At 44.4% G+C, this 25,193-nt stretch overlaps 1 protein-coding gene across 4 annotated transcripts in view; it reads right to left on the reverse strand.

Moving 5' to 3' along the window:
* The window catches only part of prx (periaxin), a 31,114-nt gene that overhangs the window by 1,251 nt on the left and 4,670 nt on the right, over positions 1 to 25,193 (reverse strand). The window contains exons 2-10 of one of the 4 annotated variants that reach the window (XM_060075191.1): positions 21,668 to 21,717; positions 20,753 to 20,860; positions 19,268 to 19,396; positions 18,849 to 19,008; positions 17,311 to 17,504; positions 16,985 to 17,226; positions 5,627 to 16,844; positions 1,267 to 3,844; positions 1 to 792 (exon numbers count right to left, since the gene is read on the reverse strand). The exon at positions 1 to 792 is cut by the window's left edge and continues 1,251 nt beyond it. In XM_060075191.1, coding sequence (XP_059931174.1) covers positions 497 to 792; positions 1,267 to 3,844; positions 5,627 to 16,844; positions 16,985 to 17,226; positions 17,311 to 17,504; positions 18,849 to 19,008; positions 19,268 to 19,300 — 14,721 coding nt within the window. In that variant the 5' untranslated portion in view covers positions 19,301 to 19,396; positions 20,753 to 20,860; positions 21,668 to 21,717 and the 3' untranslated portion in view covers positions 1 to 496. Of the gene's footprint in view, positions 793 to 817; positions 1,056 to 1,266; positions 16,845 to 16,984; positions 17,227 to 17,310; positions 17,505 to 18,848; positions 19,009 to 19,267; positions 19,397 to 20,752; positions 20,861 to 21,667; positions 21,718 to 25,193 lie in introns of those variants that run through there. The other 3 variants (XM_060075189.1, XM_060075188.1, XM_060075190.1) reach the window with 3 other exon arrangements.

Genomic DNA, 25,193 nt, shown 5'->3' on the forward strand with positions numbered 1-25,193 from the left:
CAGCAAATTTATAAATGTATTTACATAAAAAATTATCCTGTGTGTTTGAAAAATGCCATATTCTAGCTAGTAAGTAATTATATAATCAAATCCATTTTGTCGAGAGTAAGGCAAATATATGATGGCAATCAACAGGTGTTAAATCTGAAATTTTCTAAAAAACATTTACAGAAGCCAGCAAGTCCAACCTGAATATAATCATCACTAACCTCACAACTCTTACTTTTCAGTAACGGTAAAAATAAAATAATGGTCACGTAAAAAAATACATCAAAGAAAAATAAGAAATATATTACTCTATTGCTCTGACTGTAACAGCTGGTGAAGTATAGATGTTTCTTTTTTTTTATCAAACTCATAACTCACCTATTTCATTTAATATACATACAGTATGTTGCTGTTCACTGTTTTGTTATACCAAAACCAAATTCCGTTGCACACGATTAGCATATAACCAAACGTCATCTTGGGCTAATTAACAAAACAACTTTTACCCTCATTGCTCGTTGTCCAACACCCTGCGGGTGGTCGTGGTGACTGCCCCCTCGCCCGTCCGTGTTTCCGTGGCGACCACCTGTCGGGTGGTTCTGATGGTCTTGGTCACCGTGGTGACGGACCCCTCCTGCACGGTGGAGACGTGATGCTGCTCGGACCTTTGGCTGGAGCTGAAGTCCATCGCCGACGAGTGGAGGGAGAACATCCCCGAGACCCCTTCCTCGCCGCCAACCTCGTCGCTGACCTCTGACCTCCGCTGGGCCCGGGGCGAACCCTCCGGGGTTATCTGGAGGAAGCCTTGGTGCGGAGGGGGCGCAGAAAGCAAGGAGTGGGGTGGAGGTGGAGGAGGAGGTGGATAGAGGAGAGATAGGAGGAAAGAGGAAGCAGGTATCAAGTCAACAGGAGTCATAAAGAGATGTAAAGGCATCAGTGGAAGGGTGGAGATGAGATGTAGGGAGAGTGGAAGATGGGTAGCGTAGTTGAAGGGAAGTATTATATTTGAGATGTGTAGGGAAGACAGAGGAGGCAGTGGGAAGTATGAAGTTTGAAAAAGTCTCAGTCTAATAAAAGACAAAAAAAGAGATGCAGAATGTTTACTGTAAACCCATGGCAACTTCATTATAAAAAAAATAATACCTGAAATCGAACCTACACATTACAACACACCCGCAAAGAATTGCAGTTTGCCTTATTCAGTTTAAATTAATAATAATTAAGTATTTACATTTAATTGAGTGCGACTATTGGATGCTAAGATTGTGTGATGCCTACCTGTGGAGTGTGGCTTTAGGCTAAACTTGGGGACCTTGAACCATGAAGAAGCCTCTGTTGCATCTGTCCCATGGTTCGCCTCCCATTCTTGGAACTTTGTTGAGCTGAAACCCATGGAGTACCCAGCCGTAAGCGGGTCTGGAGACTCTGAGCTATCCCTGTCTAGCATCTCTGATCTTGCAAGAGACTTCACAACATCACCCCTCTCTTCTGATCCTGCTGTTCCTTTAGCGCCCTCCCCACTTGTTGTCAGACTATACCCTGCAAAGGACACCATGCCAGATTGCCCCTTCAATCCTTTCACATGAGCATCTCTGCCTTCTGGTGAGGAATCGGTCACTAGTTTTCCACTCAGTTCAGCGTCCTCCTCCACTGGTTCTGCCATCTTGGTGTATGGAGAGGTGAATGACACCTTGGGCAGTTTCATTTTACCACTAGTCTTGGTTTTATCATCCTTCGATCCAATGTTGAAGTCTTTTTCATCATCGAGGCCGGAACTTGAGCTCTCAAACTTAAGTGATACTTTGTCCTTGGCGCCCGTTTTCCCAAAGGTTGGCTTCATTTGGATTTTTGGTATCCTTACTTTATCTCCTGTTACCAAATTCCCAGTTCTTTCCTCATCGGGGACACTAGCAGACATGTCAAGTTCCTCTCCCTCTGTATTTACCAGCACAAACATAGCTTTTTTTACTTTGGGCAATGTCTCATAGTGTATCTCAGTCTGATTAACATTCATCCTTCCCTCAGGAGAGGAAATAACTGGCAATGCAACCCCAAATTGAGGGATTTTGATTTTCTGGCCTTTACCCATTTTGGAATCATATTCCTGTGAAGCACTGATATCATAGTCTGTGTTGTGTGTGCTTGGTGCTTTAACTTCTTTAGTTAATGAGAAAGCACCCTCTCCATTTGAGTTGCCTGATTCCTCCATTTTACAACTCATCCCTTCAATCTCTTTGCCTTTGCCACGTTTATTCAACTCTACATTTGCTTCACCGCTGTTTTTCATTTTTGGCATCCCAATCTTGAATCTAGTGCCTTTAACCTTAGTGCCCTTGCCCTTTCCACTGGCTGGTGTGTTGAGTTCGATATCAGGGAGTTCCAGCTTTTTCTTGCCTGTATCCACATCAACCTTTAAGTCGGAGCATGGGACTTCTGGAATTGATATATGAGCAGATGGAAGTTTGACATCTGGCCCCTTAAGTTTGCATCCCTCTACCTCAGCTTCAAGATCCACACAAGGTTTATCTGACTTTGGTAGTTTTCCTTTAGGTAGCGATATATGGACATTTGGCATTTTAAAATGCCCACCTCCCTTTCCTTTCATCTCCATTTCAACATCAGGTCCTTTAATCCTTCCAGATTGTCCTTGAGGAAGTGTAACGTCCACATTTGGGATTTTGATCTGAGGCTTTCCTTTCTTTCCTTCAATTTCTACTTCTGGTGAATTAATATCCCCTACCAATGCTTTTCCTTCCATTGCAGAGTTGGGTAAATCCACATCTGATGTATTAGCCTTTCCAATTTTTACCGTAGGCAAGGTTAAGTCAATGTTTGGTAGTTTGACATGGGGCATATTAAACTTGCTTTGTCCTTTTCCGTCTATTCCAACATCTGATACATCTAATTCTCCTGATCCTTTGAGATCCATTTCTGGCCTTTTCATTTTTGCTGGCCTTCCTTTTGGAACAGATATATTACTGTCTGGCAAACTGACAGAGGGGATTTTAATTGTTCCTTTTTCTTCCTCAGACAGTGACACGTCAAGGTCTGTTTTTGGGGCAGACACAGCAATTGTTGGCATTTTAGGGATTTTTAGGTTGCCCTCATAACCTCTTATATCAGCTTCTGATACGTCTACCTCTACTTTGGGAAGAAGAACCTCTGTGTCTGGTGTCTTTGCTGCTGGCAGTGACAGTTTGATTGCTGGTATTTTGACCATGGCCTTTGCATCAAGGTCTCCACTTGTCTTGCCCATGCCTACTTCCTTGGATCCAAAGCCTGAAAACCTGGGAAGTTGAATTGAGACGTTGGGTGCATGAAACTCACCCTTATGCACGTCTCCATCAAATTTTGCATCAAGATCTCCCTCAGGGCAAGAAACAGATGCATTTGACGTCTTTTTAGAGATTCCAAATGAGGGCATTTTGATTTTAGGCTTGTTTACTTTGACTTTAATATTTCCTTCACCATCATCAAACTCTAATGATGGTGCTCCTATTTCTCCTTCAGTAGGGCTGAAGGATGGATTTTTTCCCTCTAACTCTCCACTCTTAGGTCTCCCCCCAAATTTGGGAAGCGCAAACTTTGGAAGACTTAGAGACACATCAGGCATTTCAAAACTACTGCTGGAAGACGGCCTTCCACCTTCTGCTTTCAGTAGCTCCTGTTCCACGTCATCCTCCTTAGGTTTGGCCAAGCTGAAGTCAAAGTCGACCTTAGGAGCTGAGATGTCAACCTTTGATAGTTTTACAGTGCGGAGATTAATTGATCCACCTATGCCTTCTGTCCCCGCTGGAGATATGTCAAAATGTCCTTCAGCTTTTCCACTTGGGGATGAAACATCGGGCCTCTCCATCTTTCCCTTCAAATCTGGTTCTTCCAGTTTAACGTTACCTCCTGGTAGATTTACCATGGGTAATGAAACATCAAATGAGGGCATGGCAAACTTTCCACCTTTGACATCTGGGCCTTCTATGTTGACATCAGGTCCTTTCACTTTCATTTTAGGTAGAGAAAGATCTATGGAAGGCATGTGGAATTTACTACCTTTGCCAACATGTGCGTCAATGTCGATGTCGCCTTCTGCTTTTCCTTTAGGGAGTGAAATGTCAACATCTGGCATGTCCAGCTTTCCCTTCATATCAGGCCCTTCAATTTTAACTTTGCCATCAGGTAGTTTTACCCTTGGTAGTGAAATATCGAATTTAGGCATTTTAAATTTCCCACCCTTTCCTTCAATGTTCATTTCAGCCTCAGCTTTTCCTTTGGGAAGGGAGATATCAACATCTGGCATCTCCATCTTTCCCATCAAATCTGGTCCCTCAAGTTTAACATTGCCTCCAGGTAGATTTACCTTTGGTAGTGAACCATCGACTGAGGGCATGTTAAATGTTACACCCTTGACATCAGGGCCTTCTACGTTGACATCAGGTCCTTTCACTTTCATTTTGGGGAGGGAGAGATCTAGTGATGGCATGTGGAATTTACCGCCTTTGGCCCTGTGTGCCTCAAGGTCTATATCCCCTCCTGCTTTTCCTTTAGGGAGTGAGATGTCGATGTTCGGCATCTCAATCTTTTTACCCTTTAGATCTGGGCCTTTTAATTTTAAATCTCCTTCTGGGAGGTTCATCGTTGGAAGTGAAACATCGAATTTAGGCATTTTAAATTTCCCACCCTTTCCTTCAACGTTCATTTCAGCCTCAACTTTTCCTTTAGGAAGGGAGACATCAACATCTGGTATCTCCATCTTTCCCTTCATATCTGGTCCTTCCAGTTTAACGTTGCCTCCAGGTAGATTTATCTTTGGTAGTGAACGATCGAATGAGGGCATGGCAAACTTTCCACCTTTGACATCCGGGCCTTCTACATTGACATCAGGTACTTTCACTTTCATTTTAGGTAGAGAAAGATCTATGGAAGGCATGTGGAATTTACTTCCTTTGCCAACATGTGCGTCAATGTCGATATCTCCTTCTGATTTTCCTTTAGGGAGTGAAACGTCAACATCTGGCATGTCCAGCTTTCCCTTCATATTAGGCCCTTCAATTTTAACTTTGGCCTCAGGCAGTTTCACCTTTGGTAGTGAAATATCGAATTTAGGCATTTTAAAATTCCCACCCTTTCCTTCAATGTTCATTTCAGCCTCAGCTATTCCTTTGGGGAGGGAGATGTCAACATCTGGCTTCTCCATCTTTCCCTTAAAATCTGGTCCCTCAACTTTAACACTGCCTTCAGGTAGATTTACCTTTGGTAGTGAACCATCGAATGAGGGCATGGCAAACTTTCCACCTTTGACAACAGGGCCTTCTACGTTGACATCAGGTCCTTTCACTTTCATTTTGGGGAGGGAGATATCTATTGATGGCATGTGGAATTTACCGCCTTTGGCCCCATGTGCCTCAACGTCGATATCCCCTCCTGCTTTTCCTTTAGGGAGTGAGATATTGATGTTCGGCATCTCCATCTTCCTACCCTCAAGATCTGGGCCTTTTATTTTTAAATCTCCTTCTGGGAAGTTGATCTTTGGTAGTGAAACATCTAATTTTGGCATTTTAAATTTCCCGCCCTTTCCTTCAATGTTGATTTCACCCTCCACTTTTCCTTCGGGGAGTGATATATCAACGTCTGGCATCTCAACCTTCCCTTTCATATCTGGTCCTTCCAGTTTAAAGTTACCTCCTGGTAGATTTACCTTTGGTAATGAAACATCGAATGAAGGCATGGCAAACTTTCCACCTTTGAAATCTGGGCCTTCTATGTTGACATCAGGTCCTTTCACTTTCATTTTAGGTAGAGAAAGATCTATGGAAGGCATGTGGAATTTACTTCCTTTGCCAACATGTGCGTCAATGTCGATATCTTCTTCTGCTTTTCCTTTAGGGAGTGAAATGTCAACATCTGGCATGTCCAACTTTCCCTTCATATTAGGCCCTTCAATTTTAACTTTGCCCTCAGGAAGTTTTACCTTTGGTAGTAAAATATCGAATTTAGGCATTTTAAATTTCCCACCCTTTCCTTCAATGTTCATTTCAGCCTCAGCTTTTCCTTTGGGAAGGGAGACATCAACATTTGGCATCTCCATCTTTCCCTTCAAATCTGGTCCCTCAAGTTTAATGTTTCCTCCAGGTAGATTTACCTTTGGTAGTGAACCATCGAATGAGGGCATGGCAAACTTTCCACCTTTGACATCAGGGCCTTCTACGTTGACATCAGGTCCTTTCACTTTCATTTTGGGGAGGGAGAGATCTATTGATGGCATGTGGAATTTACCGCCTTTGGCCCCATGTGCCTCAACGTCGATATCCCCTCCTGCTTTTCCTTTAGGGAGTGAGATATTGATGTTCGGCATCTCCATCTTCTTACCCTCAAGATCTGGGCCTTTTATTTTTAAATCTCCTTCTGGGAAGTTGATCTTTGGTAGTGAAACATCGAATTTTGGCATTTTAAATTTCCCGCCCTTTCCTTCAATGTTGATTTCACCCTCCACTTTTCCTTCGGGGAGTGATATATCAACGTCTGGCATCTCAACCTTCCCTTTCATATCTGGTCCTTCCAGTTTAACGTTACCTCCTGGTAGATTTACCTTTGGTAATGAAACATCGAATGAAGGCATGGCAAACTTTCCACCTTTGAAATCTGGGGCTTCTATGTTGACATCAGGTCCTTTCACTTTCATTTTAGGTAGAGAAAGATCTATGGAAGGCATGTGGAATTTACTTCCTTTGCCAACATGTGCGTCAATGTCGATATCTCCTTCTTCTTTTCCTTTAGGGAGTGAAATGTCAACATCTGGCATGTCCAGCTTTCCCTTCATATTAGGCCCTTCAATTTTAACTTTGCCCTCAGGAAGTTTTACCTTTGGTAGTAAAATATCGAATTTAGGCATTTTAAATTTCCCACCCTTTCCTTCAATGTTCATTTCAGCCTCAGCTTTTCCTTTGGGAAGGGAGATATCAACATCTGGCATCTCCATCTTTCCCTTCAAATCTGGTCCCTCAAGTTTAATGTTTCCTCCAGGTAGATTTACCTTCGGTAGTGAACCATCGAATGAGGGCATGGCAAATTTTCCACCCTTGACATCAGGGCCTTCTACGTTGACATCAGGTCCTTTCACTTTAATTTTGGGGAGGGAGATATCGATTGATGGCATGTGGAACTTACCGCCTTTGGCCCCGTGTGCCTCAATGTCGATATCACCTCCTGCTTTTCCTTTAGGGAGAGAGATGTCGATGTTCGGCATCTCAGTCTTCTTACCCTTAAGGTCTGGGCCTTTTAATTTTAAATCTCCTTCTGGGAGGTTGATCGTTGGTAGTGAAACATTGAATTTTGGCATTTTAAATTTCCCGCCCTTTCCTTCAATGTTTATTTCACCCTCCACTTTTCCTTCGGGAATTGATGTATCAACGTTTGGCATCTCAACCTTCCCTTTCATATCTGGTCCTTCCAGTTTAACGTTACCTCCTGGTAGATTTACCTTTGGTAATGAAACATCGAATGAAGGCATGGCAAACTTTCCACCTTTAAAATCCGGGCCTTCTATGTTGACATCAGGTCCTTTCACATTCATTTTAGGTAGAGAAAGATCTATGGAAGGCATGTGGAATTTACTTCCTTTGCCAACATGTGTGTCAATTTCGATATCTCCTTCTGCTTTTCCTTTAGGGAGTGAAATGTCAACATCTGGCATGGCAATTTTTCCCTTCAAATCAGGCCCTTCCATTTTCACTTTGCCCTCAGGTAGTTTTCCCTTTGGTAGGGTAATATCGAATTTAGGAATTTTAAATTTCCCACCATTTCCTTCAATGTTCATTTCAGCCTCAGCTTTTCCTTTGGGAAGGGATATATCAACATCTGGCATCTCCATCTTTCCCTTCAAATCTGGTCCCTCAAGTTTAACGTTGCCTCCAGGTAGATTTACCTTTGGTAGTGAACCATCGAATGAGGGCATGGCAAATTTTCCACCCTTGACATCAGGGCCTTGAACGTTGACATCAGGTCCTTTAACTTTCATTTTGGGGAGGGAGAGTTCTATTGATGGCATGTGGAATTTACCGCCTTTGGCCCCGTGTGCCTCAATGTCGATATCACCTCCTGCTTTTCCTTTAGGGAGTGAGAGGTCTATGTTCGGCATTTCAATCTTCTTACCCTTAAGATCTGGGCCTTTCAATTTTAAATCTCCTTCTGGGAGGTTGATCGTTGGTAGTGAAACATTGAATTTTGGCATTTTAAATTTCCCGCCCTTTCCTTCAATGTTTATTTCACCCTCCACTTTTCCTTCGGGAATTGATGTATCAACGTTTGGCATCTCAACCTTCCCTGTCATATCTGGTCCTTCCAGTTTAACGTTACCTCCTGGTAGATTTACCTTTGGTAATGAAACATTGAATGAAGGCATGGCAAACTTTCCACCTTTGAAATCCGGGCCTTCTATGTTGACATTAGGGCCTTTCACATTCATTTTAGGTAGAGAAAGATCTATGGAAGGCATGTGGAATTCACTTCCTTTGCCAACATGTGCGTCAATTTCGATACCTCCTTCTGCTTTTCCTTTAGGGAGTGAAATGTCAACATCTGGCATGTCCAGCTTTCCCTTCATATTAGGCACTTCAATTTTAACTTTGCCCTCAGGTAGTTTTACCTTTGGTAGGGAAATATCGAATTTAGGCATTTTAAATTTCCCACCCTTTCCTTCAATGTTCATTTCGGCCTCAGCTTTTCCTTTTGGAAGGGATATATCAACATCTGGCATCTCCATCTTTCCCTTCAAATCTGGTCCCTCAAGTTTAACGTTGCCTCCAGGTAGATTTACCTTTGGTAGTGAACCATCGAATGAGGGCATGGCAAATTTTCCACCCTTGACATCAGGACCTTCTACGTTGGCATCAGGTCCTTTAACTTTCATTTTGGGGAGGGAGAGATCTATTGATGGCATGTGGAATTTACCGCCTTTGGCCCCGTGTGCCTCAATGTCGATATCACCTCCTGCTTTTCCTTTAGGGAGTGAGAGGTCTATGTTCGGCATTTCAATCTTCTTACCCTTAAGATCTGGGCCTTTCAATTTTAAATCTCCTTCTGGGAGGTTGATCGTTGGTAGTGAAACATTGAATTTTGGCATTTTAAATTTCCCGCCCTTTCCTTCAATGTTTATTTCACCCTCCACTTTTCCTTCGGGAATTGATGTATCAACGTTTGGCATCTCAACCTTCCCTGTCATATCTGGTCCTTCCAGTTTAACGTTACCTCCTGGTAGATTTACCTTTGGTAATGAAACATTGAATGAAGGCATGGCAAACTTTCCACCTTTGAAATCCGGGCCTTCTATGTTGACATCAGGTCCTTTCACATTCATTTTAGGTAGAGAAAGATCTATGGAAGGCATGTGGAATTCACTTCCTTTGCCAACATGTGCGTCAATTTCGATACCTCCTTCTGCTTTTCCTTTAGGGAGTGAAATGTCAACATCTGGCATGTCCAGCTTTCCCTTCATATTAGGCACTTCAATTTTAACTTTGCCCTCAGGTAGTTTTACCTTTGGTAGGGAAATATCGAATTTAGGCATTTTAAATTTCCCACCCTTTCCTTCAATGTTCATTTCGGCCTCAGCTTTTCCTTTTGGAAGGGATATATCAACATCTGGCATCTCCATCTTTCCCTTCAAATCTGGTCCCTCAAGTTTAACGTTGCCTCCAGGTAGATTTACCTTTGGTAGTGAACCATCGAATGAGGGCATGGCAAATTTTCCACCCTTGACATCAGGACCTTCTACGTTGGCATCAGGTCCTTTAACTTTCATTTTGGGGAGGGAGAGATCTATTGATGGCATGTGGAATTGACCGCCTTTGGCCCCGTGTGCCTCAATGTCGATATCACCTCCTGCTTTTCCTTTAGGGAGTGAGAGGTCTATGTTCGGCATCTCAATCTTCTTACCCTTAAGATCTGGGCCTTTCAATTTTAAACCTCCTTCTGGGAGGTTGATCGTTGGTAGTGAAACATTGAATTTTGGCATTTTAAATTTCCCGCCCTTTCCTTCAATGTTTATTTCACCCTCCACTTTTCCTTCGGGAATTGATGTATCAATGTTTGGCATCTCAACCTTCCCTGTCATATCTGGTCCTTCCAGTTTAACGTTACCTCCTGGTAGATTTACCTTTGGTAATGAAACATTGAATGAAGGCATGGCAAACTTTCCACCTTTGAAATCCGGGCCTTCTATGTTGACATCAGGTCCTTTCACATTCATTTTAGGTAGAGAAAGATCTATGGAAGGCATGTGGAATTTACTTCCTTTGCCAACATGTGTGTCAATTTCGATATCTCCTACTGCTTTTCCTTTAGGGAGTGAAATGTCAACATCTGGCATGTCCAGCTTGCCCTTCATATTAGGCCCTTCAATTTTAACTTTGCCCTCAGGTAGTTTTACCTTTGGTAGTGAAATATCGAATTTAGGCATTGTAAATTTCCCACCCTTTCCTTCAATGTTCATTTCAGCCTCAGCTTTTCCTTTGGGAAGGGAGATATCAACATCTGGCATCTCCATCTTTCCCATCAAATCTGGTCCATCAAGTTTGACGTTGCCTCCAGGCAGATTTACCTTTGGTAGTGAACCATCGACTGAGGGCATGTTAAATGTTCCACCCTTGACATGAGGGCCTTCTACGTTGACATCAGGTACTTTCACTTTCATTTTGGGGAGGGAGAGATCTAGTGATGGCATGTGGAATTTTCCGCCTTTGGCCCTGTGTGCCTCAATGTCGATATCACCTCCTGCTTTTCCTTTAGGAAATGAGATGTCGATGTTCGGCATCTCAATCTTCTTACCCTTAAGTTCTGGGCCTTTTAATTTTAAATCTCCTTCTGGTAGGTTGATCGTTGGAAGTGAAACATCGAATTTAGGCATTTGAAATTTCCCACCCTTTCCTTCAATGTTCATTTCAGCGTCAGCTTTTCCCTTAGGAAGCGAGATATCAACATCTTGCATCTCCATCTTTCCCTTCATATCTGGTCCTTCCAGTTTAACGTTGCCTCCAGGTAGATTTGCCTTTGGTAATGAACCATCGAATGAGGGCATGGCAAACTTTCCACCTTTGACATCAGGCCCTTCTATGTTGACATCGGGTCCTTTGACTTTCATTTTTGGGAGGGAAAAGCCTACTGAGGGCATGTGGAATTTACTGCCTTTGGCCCCGTGTGCCTCAATGTTCAGATCCACTCCTGCATTTCCTTTAGGGAGTGAGATATCAATGCTTGACATCTGAATCTTCTTACCCTTAAGATCTGGGCCTTTGAATTTTAAATCTCCATCTGGGAGGTTGGTCTTCGGTAGTGAAACATCGAATTTTGGCCTCTTAAATTTCCCGCCCATTCCGTCAATGTTTATTCCACCCTCCGCTTTTCCTTCGGGGAGTGATATAGCAACGTCTGGCATATCAACCTTCCCTTTCATATCTGGTCCTTCCAATTTAACGTTACGTCCTGGTAGATTTACCTTGGGTAATGAAACATCAAATGAAGGCGTGGCAAACTTTCCACCTTTGACATCAGGGCCTTCTATGTTGACATCAGGTCCTTTCACATTCATTTTAGGTAGAGAAAGATCTATGGAAGGCATGTGGAATTTACTTCCTTTGCCAACGTGTGCGTCAATGTCGATATCGCCTTCTGCTTTTCCTTTAGGGAGTGAGATATCAATGTTTGGCATCTCAATCTTCTTACCCCTAAGATCTGGGCCTTTCAATTTTAAATCTCCTTCTGGGAGGTTGATCTTTGGTAGTGAAACGTCGAATTTGGGCATTTTGAATTTCCCGCCCTTTCCTTCAATGTTTATTTCACCTTCTGCTTTTACTTTGGGGAGTGATATATCAACGTCTGCCATCTGAACCTTCCCTTTCATATCTTGTCCTTCCAGTTTAACGTTACCACCTGGTAGATTTACCTTAGGTAATGAAACATCGAATGAAGGCATTGCCAATTTTCCACCTTTGACATCCGGGCCTTCTATGTTGACACCAGGTCCTTTCACTTTCATTTTAGGTAGAGAAAGATCTACCGAAGGCATTTGGAATTTACCTCCTCTGCCAATATGTGTGTCAATGTCGATATCCCCTTCTGCCTTTGCTTTAGGGAGTGAAATGTCCACATCGGGCATGTCCATTTTCCCCTTCAAATCAGGCCCTTCCATTTTCACTTTGCCCTTAGGTAGATTTGCCTTTGGTAGTGAAATATCGAATTTAGGCATTTTAAATTTCCCACCCTTTCCTTCAATGTTCATTTCAGCTTCAGCTTTTCCTTTGGGGAGGGAGATATCAACATCTGGTATCTCCATCTTTCCCTTCAAATCTGGTCCTTCCAGTTTAACATTGCCTCCAGGTAGATTTACCTTTGGTAATGAAACATCGAATGAGGGCATGCCAAACTTTCCACCTTTGACATCAGGGCCTTCTATGTTGACATTGCGTCCTTTGACTTTCATTTTTGGGAGGGAAAAGTCTACTGATGGCATGTGGAATTTACCGCCTTTGGCCCCGTGTGCTTCAACGTCGAGATCCACCACTGCTTTTCCTTTAGGGAGTGAGATATCAATGTTTGGCATCTCAATCTTCTTACCCTTAAGATTTGGCCCTTTCAATTTTATGTCTCCCTCTGGGAGGTTGATCTTCGGCAGTGAAGCATCGAATTTTGGCCTTTTAAATTTCCTGCCCGTTCCGTCTGTGTTTATTTCACCCTCCGCTTTTCCTTCGGGGAGTGATATATCAACGTCTGGCATATCAACCTTCCCTTTCATATCTGGTCCTTCCAATTTAACGTTACCTCCTGGTAGATTTACATTAGGTAATGAAACATCGAATGAAGGAATAGAAAACTTTCCACCTTTGACATCAGGGCCTCCTATGTTGACATCAGGTCCTTTCACATTCATTTTAGGTAGAGAAAGATCTATGGAAGGCATGTGGAATTTACTTCCTTTGCCAACATGTGCATCAATGTCGATGTCCCCTTCTGCTTTTCCTTTAGGGAGTGAGATATCAATGTTTGGCATCTCAATCTTCTTACCCTTAAGATCTGGGCCTTTCAATTTTAAATCTCCTTCTGGGAGGTTGATCTTTGGTAGTGAAACATCAAATTTGGGCATTTTAAATTTCCCGCCCTTTCCTTCAATGTTTATTTCACCTTCCACTTTTCCTTTGGGGAGTGATATATCAACGTCTGCCATCTCAACCTTCCCTTTCATATTTGGTCCTTCCAGTTTAACGTTACCTCCTGGTAGATCTACCTTAGGTAATGAAACATCGAAGGAAGGCATGGCCAATTTTCCACCTTTGACATCCGGGACTTCTATGTTGACATCTGGTCCTCTCACTTTTATTTTAGGTAGAGAAAGATCTATGGAAGGCATTTGAAATTTACCTCCTCGGCCAATATGTGTGTCAATGTCGATGTCCCCTTCTGCCTTTCCTTTAGGCAGTGAAATTTCAACATCGGGCATGTCCATCTTTCCCTTCAAATCAGGCCCTTCCATTTTAACTTTGCCCTCAGGTAGATTTGCCTTTGGTAGTGAAATATCGACTTTAGGCGTTTTAAATTTCCCACCCTTTCCTTCAATGTTCATTTCAGCCTCAGCTTTTCCTTTGGGAAGGGAGATATCAACATCTGGCATCTCCATCTTTCCCTTCAAATCTGGTCCTTCCAGTTTAACGTGGCCTCCAGGTAGATTTATGTTTGGTACCGAAACATTGAATGAAGGTGTGCCACCTTTTCCGGCTTTGACATCGGGGCCCTCTATGTTGACCTTATGTCCTTTCACTTTCATTCTTGGGAGGGAAAAGTCTACTGAGGGCAGATGGAATTTACCGCTTTTGGCACTGTGTGCCTTAAGGTCGATATCCCCTCCTGCTTTTCCTTTAGGGAGTGAAATGTCAACATCTGGCATGTCCATCTTTCCCTTCATCTCTGGCCTCTCTATTTTAACATTGCCCTCAGGTAGATTTACCTTTGGTTTTGAAATATTGAACTTGGGCATTTTAAATTTTCCGCCCTTTCCTTCAAAGTTTATTTCACCCTCCACTTTTCCTTTGGGGAGTGATTTACCAACGTCTGGCATCTCCACCTTCCCTTTCATGTCCGGTCCTTTCAGTTTAACGTTACCTCCTGGTAGATTTACCTTAGGTAATGAAACATCGAATGAGGGCATGTCAATCTTTCCACCTTTGACATCAGGGCCTTCTATATTGACATCAGGTCCTTTCACTTTAATTTTGGGGAGAGAAAGATCTATTGATGGCATATGGAATTTACCACCTTTGGCCCCGTCTGCCTCAACGTCGATATCCCCTCCAGTTTTTGCTTTAGGGAGTGAGATATTGATGTTTGGCATCTCAATCGTCTTACCCTTAAGATCGGGGGCTTTCAACTTTAAATCTCCCTCTGGGAGGTTGATCTTTGGCATTGAAACATCGAATTTGGGCATTTTAAATTGACTGCCTTTTCCTTCAATGTTTATTTCACTTTCCGCTTTTCCTTTGGGGAGTGAGATGTCAACATCTGGCATTTCCGCCTTCCCTTTCATATCTGGTCCCTCCAGTTTAATGGTGCCTCCAGGTAGATTTACTTTTGGTAATGAAACATCAAATGAGGGTACGGCAAACTTTCCACCTTTGACATCCGGACCTTCTATGTTGACATCAGGTCCTTTCGATTTCATTTTAGGTAGAGAAAGATCTATAGAAGGCATGTGAAATTTACCTCCTTTGCCAACATGTGCGTCAATGTCAATATCCCCTTCTGCTCTTCCTTTCGGGAGTGAAATGTCAACATCAGGCATGTCGATCTTTCCCTTCATCTCTGGCCCTTCTATTTTAACGTTGCCCTCTGGTAGATTTATCTTTGGTAGGGAAATATCGAATTTAGGCATTTTAAATTTCCCACCCTTTCCTTCAATGCTCATTTCAGCCTCAGCTTTTCCTTTGGGAAGGGAGATATCAACATCTGGAACCTCCACCTTCCCTTTCATATCTGTTCCTTCAAGTTTAATGTTACCTCCAGGTAGATTTACCTTAGGTAATGAAACATCGAATGAAGGCATGACAAACTTTCCACCTTTGACATCCGGGCCTTCTATGTTGACATCAGGCCCTTTCACTTTCATTTTGGGGTGAGAGAGATCTATTGAGGGCATATGGAATTTACTGCCTTTGCCAACATGTGCGTCAATGTCGATATCACCTCCTGCTTTTCCTTTAGGGAGTGAAATGTCAAAATTTGGCATGTCCATCTTTCCCTTCATATTAGGCCCTTCTATTTCAACCTTGCCCTCAGGTAGATTTATATTGGGTAGTGAAATATCAAATTTGGGTAGTTTAAATTTCCCGCCCTTTCCTTCAAAATTGATATCACTTTCAGGTTTTCCTTTTGGAATGGAGATGTCAACATCTGGCATCTCCATCTTTCCCTTAATATCTGGTCCTTCCAATTTAACGTTACCTCCAGGTAGATTTCGGGCCGGTACTGATACATCGAAAGAGGGCATGGAGAATTTTGCACCCTTGCCTTCAATTACCATGTCACCCTCAACTTTTCCTTTTGGAAGTGAGACATCGATGTCTTGTATTTCCACATTTCCTCCTTTTAATTGGCCCTTGGGGAGATTCAGGCCAACTTTTGGTAATTTAAAACCTGCCTCTGTTTCTCTGCCCTCTATTTTTACTTCTCCCTTCGGAGGATGCATTTTTGGTAGGGATATGTTGAATTCAGGCATTTTGAACTTTCCATCACCTCCCATGTAATGTTCCATTTCCATATCTCCTCCATGAAGTTTATTCTTTGGAGGGGAGATATCAACTGAGGGGCAGTCAATTTTAAATCCACGTGCTAGACTTTGAAATTCCACGTCTGGTAATTCCATCTTTGGCAACGAGATATCTGCTTTTGGCACACTGATATTGAGCCCTTTGAATGAAGGGCCCTCAATTTCATCAGGAACTCTTCGAACAGTGTCAAAGTCAAAGCTGACTCCAGGCACTGATATATCGATGGAGGGCATTTTCATCCCCTCTTTCTCACGATTGGAGACCTCCATATGAGATTTCCCCTTCCCTTTTGGCAATGAGATATCCACAGATGTCATTTTCCCTGATGGCTTTTCCTTAGAGACCTCCATCCCGGTAATACTGCCATCAACCCCTCCTTGAACCTTTGTTGTAGGTAATTTGATATCTCCTTCAACCTTTCCTTTCATTGGGGACAAAGAAAAATCGACATCTACAGTAGGAGATGCTACATCGATATTGGGCATTTTTGTACTTTCAGCCTTCATTTTAAAGTCACCATCAATCTCATCAGAGTGGCGTGAGAGTCGTACTTTTGGTAGTTTCAGCTTTGGCATTCGTAGTTTTCCTTCACCTTTCTCCACATCTGCATCCCTGCTTATCTTTGGGACTTTACCTTTTCCTCCAAGGCCCTTCGCATTAATATCTCCTTTAATGTCAACTACAGGAGCCTTGAATTCTGCTTTACCTTTGGACACAATGGGCAAAGATGCTCCAGCCTTCCCTGAAGGGAGAGCAAACTCAACCTCTGGTGTATTAACCTTAGCCCTTCCCTTTTCCATGTCCAGCTCACCACCACCTTTATCAGCTGACAAACTGAATTCTACTGATGGTGGGTGCAGTTTCATTTCTGGTGCTTTCATCTCCACTGTGGCCATGGCTGAGGATGAGACAGAGGTTGTGTTTTTCGTCTTCGGGAAGGTAATTCCAAATTTGGGGCCTTTGACCTTGCTGTCAACTTTAGTTCCAGATACATCCAAGTGTTCCACGAATGGTCCTGTTTCCACTTCTGTGCTTGCTCTCATCTTAGGAAACCTGTTAAATAAAAAGAGTAAAACTTAACCTAAACCTAAAGCCATAGGCACTAACACTGGCTGACCGATAGCATTGCCGTCATAAACAATGGTTGTATTATGAAGGTGAGGCACAAGGAAACATGAGGAAAGCAGACAAACCTGATTCTCTTCTTTCTCTTTCCTGAGACTACTCCTTCAGTCCCATCTGCTGTGGCTTCAATGCCACTCTTCGGTTTCATCTTGGGAAGGCAGAATTCCACGTCCACATCGCTTATGTCCACCCTGGGGGGGGTTCCCTCGACCACCAGCTCCTCTCTCCCCCTCTTCTCCTTCAGCCGCTTCAGCCCGAAGCGGCCTCCTCTCGTCTTCTTCACCTTGAATGGCTTGTTGCTTTTAGCACTCTGAAACATACAAATTGATTCATTTATTCTCTATACATTGTAAGTTCAGATATCTGAATTATGCAAAAAACATGACGTAGCTACCATTTTCGGTACCTTGGCTCTGGGCCCCTTGGCCTCCAGGCTGGGGGCCGCAGGTCTCACGATGACCTCGCTTCCAGCGACCGTCCTCTTCACCAGGAAGCTGACCTTATATGGCTCTGCGCACTGCAGGATCTTCAGGGCATCTTCGTATTTGACGTTGTCGAAGTAGACTTTGGCACTCAGGAGCTGATCCCCTATAGAGAGACCAACGTAGCCGTGAACTAAGGATAAGCTGTTGCAAGGAACTTTGAGCCAAGCAGTGTCCATGCCTCCTTCAAGGTTGAAGATACTCATTTGTTTCTTTCTGGGATCCTTGTTTTTGTTGAGTTGGCCATCATTGGGTGTGTACATTTACATTTAGGGCCTTTAGCAGATGCTTTAATCCAAAGCGACAAAGTACATTTGTCGCTGTCGGTACAACGATACATCTAAATGCATTAATTGCATTAATGCATTTAAGCGGCATTGGCATGGAAGAGAGGCACTATATGCATGACGTTAATTATGATTACCTTAGTGTATAAATTGTTTCGTCCTTCGCTCATCCCTAGACCAAATCGTGGTTTGTGTGTGACGTATTCCTCTAGTCTGAATTGGGCGAGATGTGGTACCTTGCTGTACACTGAGGTGTTAGTGAGTGATGAGTTCCTCTAGACTGGTACCTTGATGCAGACGAAGGTGTTAGTGAGTGATGAGTTCCTCTAGACTGGTACCTTGATGCAGATGAAGGTGTTAGTGAGTGATGAGTTCCTCTAGACTGGTACCTTGATGCAGACGAAGGTGTTAGTGAGTGATGAGTTCCTCTAGACTGGTACCTTGATGCAGATGAAGGTGTTAGTGAGTGATGAGTTCCTCTAGACTGGTACCTTGATGCAGATGAAGGTGTTAGTGAGTGATGAGTTCCTCTAGACTGGTACCTTGATGCAGACGAAGGTGTTAGTGAGTGATGAGTTCCTCTAGACTGGTACCTTGATGCAGATGAAGGTGTTAGTGAGTGATGAGTTCCTCTAGACTGGTACCTTGATGCAGACGAAGGTGTTAGTGAGTGATGAGTTCCTCTAGACTGGTACCTTGATGCAGACGAAGGTGTTAGTGAGTGATGAGTTCCTCTAGACCGGTACCTTGATGCAGACGAAGGTGTTAGTGAGTGATGAGTTCCTCTAGACCGGTACCTTGATGCAGATGAAGGTGTTAGTGAGTGATGAGGTCCTCTAGACTGGTACCTTGATGCAGATGAAGGTGTTAGTGAGTGATGAGTTCCTCTAGACTGGTACCTTGATGCAGATGAAGGTGTTAGTGAGTGATGAGTTCCTCTAGACTGGTACCTTGATGCAGATGAAGGTGTTAGTGAGTGATGAGTTCCTCTAGACTGGTACCTTGATGCAGACGAAGGTGTTAGTGAGTGATGAGTTCCTCTAGACCTGTACCTTGTTGCAGACTGAGGTGTTAGTGAGTGATGAGTTCCTCTAGACTGGTACCTTGATGCAGACTGAGGTGTTAGTGGGTGATGAGTTCCTCTAGTCCGACTGGACTGGTACCTTGCTGCAGACTGAGGTGTTTGGCCGCAGGGGAGTCTTTGAGGACGTCCTTGATGAAGATTCCTTTCTGTCCTCCACCTGTTACGCTGTAACCGCTAGCTCCCGCCTCCGCCTCCGTCTCCACGGTGATTTCCACCGGCTTGATGGCCTCAGCCTCCTCCTGACACACACACACACACACACACACACACACACACACACACACACACACAGACACACACACAAAGACAAGCATAAGAAAGATGAAAACACAGACACGCACTCGTACACACACAGGAGTACAAAATACAGACACACACGCACAAACACACACACACCTCATCGCAACCCTTCCATTTATTTTTTGTGTGTGAGGAAAACACTGCGTTACGATGATTGTACTATTGAGTTATTCTACAGTATTTGCCTACAGGACGTACCAGCGTCTGCTCCTCAGTAGATGAAGAGTCCATGTCAGCTCGGGTCAGACGTCTGCTCGATGCTCTCAGCTGAGTCCTCTTCAGGCTCAACACGTGCTTCAACTCAGCGTGGAGCCTCTCCTTCTGCACCTACACCACCAAGATACACACACGCACACGCACAAACACATACGCGCGTGGACACACACACAAGTGCACACAGACACACACACATGTGCACACACAGACACACACAAGCAGACACACACCCACACACAATACACCGTTTAGTGTGGTAAAAGTAGCCATCCAAAGATCGTCATTAAAGACGTAATAAAGTTTTGTAGTATTATCACAACATCTACGCAGATATTGATTGATACAAGTATGACAAATACAGCAAAAAAACAAAGTAAGCTTTCCCAATAGTCACAATTAAACAACATATTTGCAGGTAATAGTCACTGATTGTATTGTATTGTGAACGTATGACAAACCTTATATCAGTTAATGAGTTACCCTGCATCCAGATTTTACACACATAACTTAAACACACATTACATAAAGGGGGACATGGGCCAGCATAACTTTTAACCAATAATATTTATTGTTCTCCATTTTTGTCATAGGCCCTTGCAAGGGGTTCCATTAGAATTACAATCCAATCAAATCCCAAAGGACCAAATCATTCACCTCTATGTTTCGTTCTGCTCTGATTAAGTTTGATCAACAGAAGGAAGGGAGTCATTAAGTAAGTGATACCGCAGGCCAGGGTGGCTATGAACGTTAGCTTGCGGCTATCGTTTCCCACCCGACACCAGAGGAATGCTAGCAATGTTTCCCCATCTCACGTGGACCAGAGTGTTTACGGCTGAATCTGGGCACGTAGCGGAGCGCAGATCTGCCGCGCTCGGGCGTTCTTTGTGGTCGCTCTGCCACCTGCTCCTGTTTGAAAGAAGCCAGGCTGGTGTTTCTGCTGAGCCGGGGGGAAACGGTACACGGGGGTTTTTGTTGCTCTGTGGATGAGCTCAGCACATCCATGGGTCTATTGTGTGGTGCACTGGGTGGTGGCAGCGCAGAGCAGTTAGAGGGGGATCATCAGATCATTGAGGCTCACCAGGTGGTGATTGCTTAGTAAAGTGCTGATTCATGATTCAGGATCGTATTTTCTATGTTAATAGTATAAATAGTATGTTCCTGTCAATGGCCTCTATCTTGCATCCGGCGCAATTGACTTTCTACACTGGCACATGTGTCATTGCTAGTTTGCAACTGGCGCAGAGCGTTCTTTTCCCTCCACCGCCACGCGCCTGTAAATCAGGGAATGATCTTGCGCCACAAGGGGTATTTCGGCGAAAGGAGGAGGCGTAAAAGGAACGCACCAGGCTGTCTGCGGTATATGTGTGTATCTGCATAGTTCTTAAGTGTACACTCTTTGTGTGTGTGTTTGTCTGTGTGTGTGTGTCTGTATGAGAACCTTTGTGTACAGTGTGTGTGTGTTCTCACCACTCTCTCAGGGCTCTCCTGCTCCTCAGTAGACCCTGCGGGGTGCAGGTTGCTGTGAGGGGATGAGGGGGGTCCGTCAGTGGGTGGTGACCGCCTCTTGTGTTTTACCTGTACGCACAGGTGAGGGGCGGGACGAACAACAGGTGAGGGGCGGGGCAATACAAAGGTGAGGGGCGGGGCAACATACAGGTGAGGGGCGGGGCAATACAACGGTAAGGGGCGGGGCATCACATAGGTGAAGGGCGGGGCAACATACAGATGAGGGGCATGGCAACATACAGATGAGGGGCGGAGCAACACACAGGTGAGGGGCGGGGCAACACACAGTTGAGGGGAAGGGCAACATACAGATGAGGGGCGGAGCAACACACAGGTGAGGGGCGGGGCAACACACAGTTGAGGGGCGGGGCAACATACAGATGAGGGGCGGAGCAACACACAGGTGAGGGGCGGGGCAACATACAGATGAGGGGCGGAGCAACACACACGTATAGGTGAGACACTTTTCTGTGGTCTTTTAAAACTTGATATTACAGATATTTCTCCAATATTGTTTATGCTTTGATTGTTCTAAGCCTCACATCTAATGTGACATGGGATAAAAGTATCTGATCAATGACTAAAAGTAAATGTAGGTCAGCGGTACAGTACGTCTATACACAACTGGTGCCACAGTCTCTAGCAGGCCTTCCTGATGTACCTAATGGAAAGTTACAGATATTTGATTTGAATGAGGCAGTTATGATAAAAAATTGTGCGGGGGAGAGGCTGTGAGTTGAATTGGATGGCTTGTGTATTTTCACAACATTTAATTCCATTCATGGCTTGAAGAAAAAAAAATTATCCACTTCCCTACATAGTCCTGGACTGTTGAGGGATTTTAACTTGCAACTCCAAAGGTTAAAGAGGACTTACGGCTTGTTCTGAAGCCTGGCTGTAAACATTGCTGTCCTCTTGTTCAGAGTCTGTAACAGAGAGAGGACAAAAGTTGAAAACATAGTTGAATACATACACTGCAAAGAATGCTATTTTAATGTTGGATGACACACCTAAAGTAGGCTCTGCCAATGCACAACCTTTAACACAATCCCAACAGAATAGCAGCAGAATTGGTAAATGCTGACTCTTCTTTGGTCGTAGATATATTTTCCCTATATTTATATATGGAAAAAAACAAGAAAAACAAGATATATATTGTCTTACCAGTGTGGCCACACAAAGCACTTTCAACAACAAATGCCTGACACTCACCCACTCATGCACCCATTAGTATACATATTTACCCATTCAGACCCCCATCCGTCAATTCATATACACATCCATGCACTTCTTCACCCCTTTATTCATCCATTCATACACGTATTAATTAATTCATGCACATATTCACCAACAAACAACAGCAGTAGGAACCCCCTCCCCAGCAGAATTTGTCCCTGGCCACACCCCACTGAAATGCCATTCTTTCATTCACTGGCACAAGATCACGGAAGACCAAATTAAAGCAGAAAGTGAATCTGTGTATGGATGCAATGATCGTGCGTCTGGAATTAAGAAACGCAGGATCTAGTGACAGAGTGAGAGAGTGAGAGAGAGCGAGAGAGAGAACAACATAGAGAGAGAGAGAGAGAAAGACATAGAGAGAGAGAGAGAGAGAGAGAGAGAGAGAGAGAGAGAGAGAGAGAGAGAGAGAGAGAGAGAGAGAGAGAGAGAGAGTGGCCTATGGCACTGCCATCTTGGCATTCTTTGAGATCCTTCAAGAGGATTCCAGGCTTTGCTATCTGGCTGGGACAGTTTCATGAACCATGGTGACATCTCGACGATACATAATCACACACCCTGATCAGTTCTGTGTAGCCTATAAATGTAAACCGCATGCACACCTGGGTCCACCCCGGGGATTCCACTTCAACGTCTGTGTGTGCGTCTTTCAGCCTGTGTCAGTGTATGTGTCTGTCAGCAAGTGTGTGTGTGTGTGTGTGTGCGTGTGTGTCAGCATGTTTGTGTGTGGGTGTGTGTTAGTGTGTAATGTGTATTTGTGTGAGGGTACACAGTGTGGAGTGTCAGCATGCATGTCGTGCCTGGAGCAGAGGTTTGGGGGTGTCTGGTGTCCACTGGGGCCCAGGGAGGCAAAGCACACATTCATCCCAGACAGGGACCCTCTCTCCTGGCCAGGGACACTCTCCCCCAGACAGAGACACTCTCCCCCAGACAGAGACACTCTCCCCCCCTGAGCCAGAGACACTCTCCCCCAGACAGAGACACTCTCCCCCCCTGGGCCAGAGACACTCTCCCTTGGCCAGGGACAATCTCCCCCCTGGGCCAGAGACACTCTCCCCCAGACAGAGACACTCTCCCCCCCTGGGCCAGAGACACTCTCCCCCAGACAGGGACACTCTCCCCCAGACAGGGACACTCTCCCCCAGACAGGGACAATCTCCCCCAGACAGGGACACTCTCCCCCAGACAGGGACACTCTCCCCCAGACAGGGACAATCTCCCCCAGACAGGGACACTCTCCCCCAGACAGGGACACTCTCCCCCAGACAGGGACACTCTCTCTGGACTGGGACCCTCTCTACACCAGTACCGCTCTGACTGATCCACATCGTTAACACCTCCAGCTGTTCCTTTTCCAAGTTCGTAAAATTAATAATTTTTTCCTTGAACAACACAGACACGAAAACCCAAATGACAACAAAGGGTTGAAGAAAAGATTATATCCAAAGGATTAGAGTTCACATACTTTTATTCATTTATTCATTCATTTATTCATTCACTCATCCCTTTATGAATTGATATATAGTTGACTCTTCCAATAGAGATTTCATGAGGTGCAAAATGATGCTGTCATCAGCGTTGGTTATGGATGTGTAATGAGAGGTGTGGGTCAGGTGCTGCTGCAGGTGATGCTTGCTGAGCCTTGGCTAGGCCCTGTGACCCTCAACAGCTAGACAGACAGGTAGTGGAGGCATGCCTCAGATGGTTGCAAACCATGAGCCGCATGTTGCTTAATGTCAAGTGTGATGAGGACCAAAAATAAATGACAAAACACGACTAGGGGTGGGAGAAAGTGAAGGAGAAATGTTTAAGTTGAATGTACTTATTCGACTTCATCTGAATTTTGAATCGACTCATTGAAATGTAAAACATGCATCAACCAAGCAAAAAAAAAAAGGGAAGACACTGCACCTCTGTGTGACTGACAGCAACAGGTGCATGGTGCAACTCCCTGCTCCGTCCACAGGGAGGGAGGAGCAGGAGGGGGAGTGAGAGACTGTAGAGTAGAGAAGGGAAAGAAAGAGTGAATGATTGAAGAGGAGGGGAGGAGGAGAGGGAGTGAGAGATTGAAGAGGAGGAGGAGGAGGTGGAGAAGAAAGAGATTGAAGAATAGAAAAGGGGAAGGAGTGAGGGATTGCAGAGTAGAGAAGGGGGAGAGGTATGGACAGATCGAAGAGGAGGAGAGGGAGTGAGAGATTGAAGAGACTGAGGAGGTGGTGGAGTGAGAGATTGAGGAGGAGGTGGAGGAGTGAGAAAAAGGAGTAGAGAAGGGGAAGGAGTGAACAATTGGAGAGGAGGGACTGGAGGAGGTGGAGGAGGAGTGATAGATTGAAGAGGAAGGGAGGAAGAGAGGAAGTGAAAGATTGAAGAGGAGAGGGGTTGAGAAATTGAAGAGTAGATAAGGGGGAGAAGGAGTGAGGGATGAAAGTGGCAGAGAGAGAGTGAGAGATTGAAGAAAATGAGGAGGAGGAAGGCAGGAAGGGTTTACATTCTTTCTCCTCAGTCTTATTTTAGACCAGAGTCCAGACATTGCTCACATCTGCAGGTCTCTGCAAGCCCCCCTACTACCAGGACATTCGATGCTCATACTATACTATAAATACAACACAATACTCCTGCACGACACACACACACACACACACACACACACACACACACACACACACACACACACACACACACACACACACACACACACACACACACACACACACACACACACACACACACACACACACACTACTGAATCCCTTTGCTCAATTACATGGAAAGAGGACTAGTTCAAATTAAATTGTGTGTGCGACTGGTTTGTTGATTCCGATTTGACATTACTTTTCAGTCATTGTGGAGACAGGTTTCGATCCAGAAATGTTCCCATGAAGGAGCAGGCATGCCTACAGGTCAGACCGGTGACACCCTAATTATTACCCTATGTGGTTTACATTGGGTAGACGGTTTCCAAAGCATCAAACAGTGTGTGCATACATTCTTAACAAGGTTGACCGCAGTGGGAATCGAACCACTCACCCAGGCACTGCTTAGGCCATGCTCTGCCAGTTAAGCTGTGCAAGAACACTAGTTTCTACTCAACCTTGACATGTAATCTACTGGTTCACTTGGAGAGGGAGCAGGGGACTCCTCTTACCGCTGGAGTTTTTGAAGC

This window comes from Gadus macrocephalus, chromosome 16 (genome assembly GCF_031168955.1).
Source record: "Gadus macrocephalus chromosome 16, ASM3116895v1".
Taxonomy (NCBI): Eukaryota; Metazoa; Chordata; class Actinopteri; order Gadiformes; family Gadidae; genus Gadus; species Gadus macrocephalus.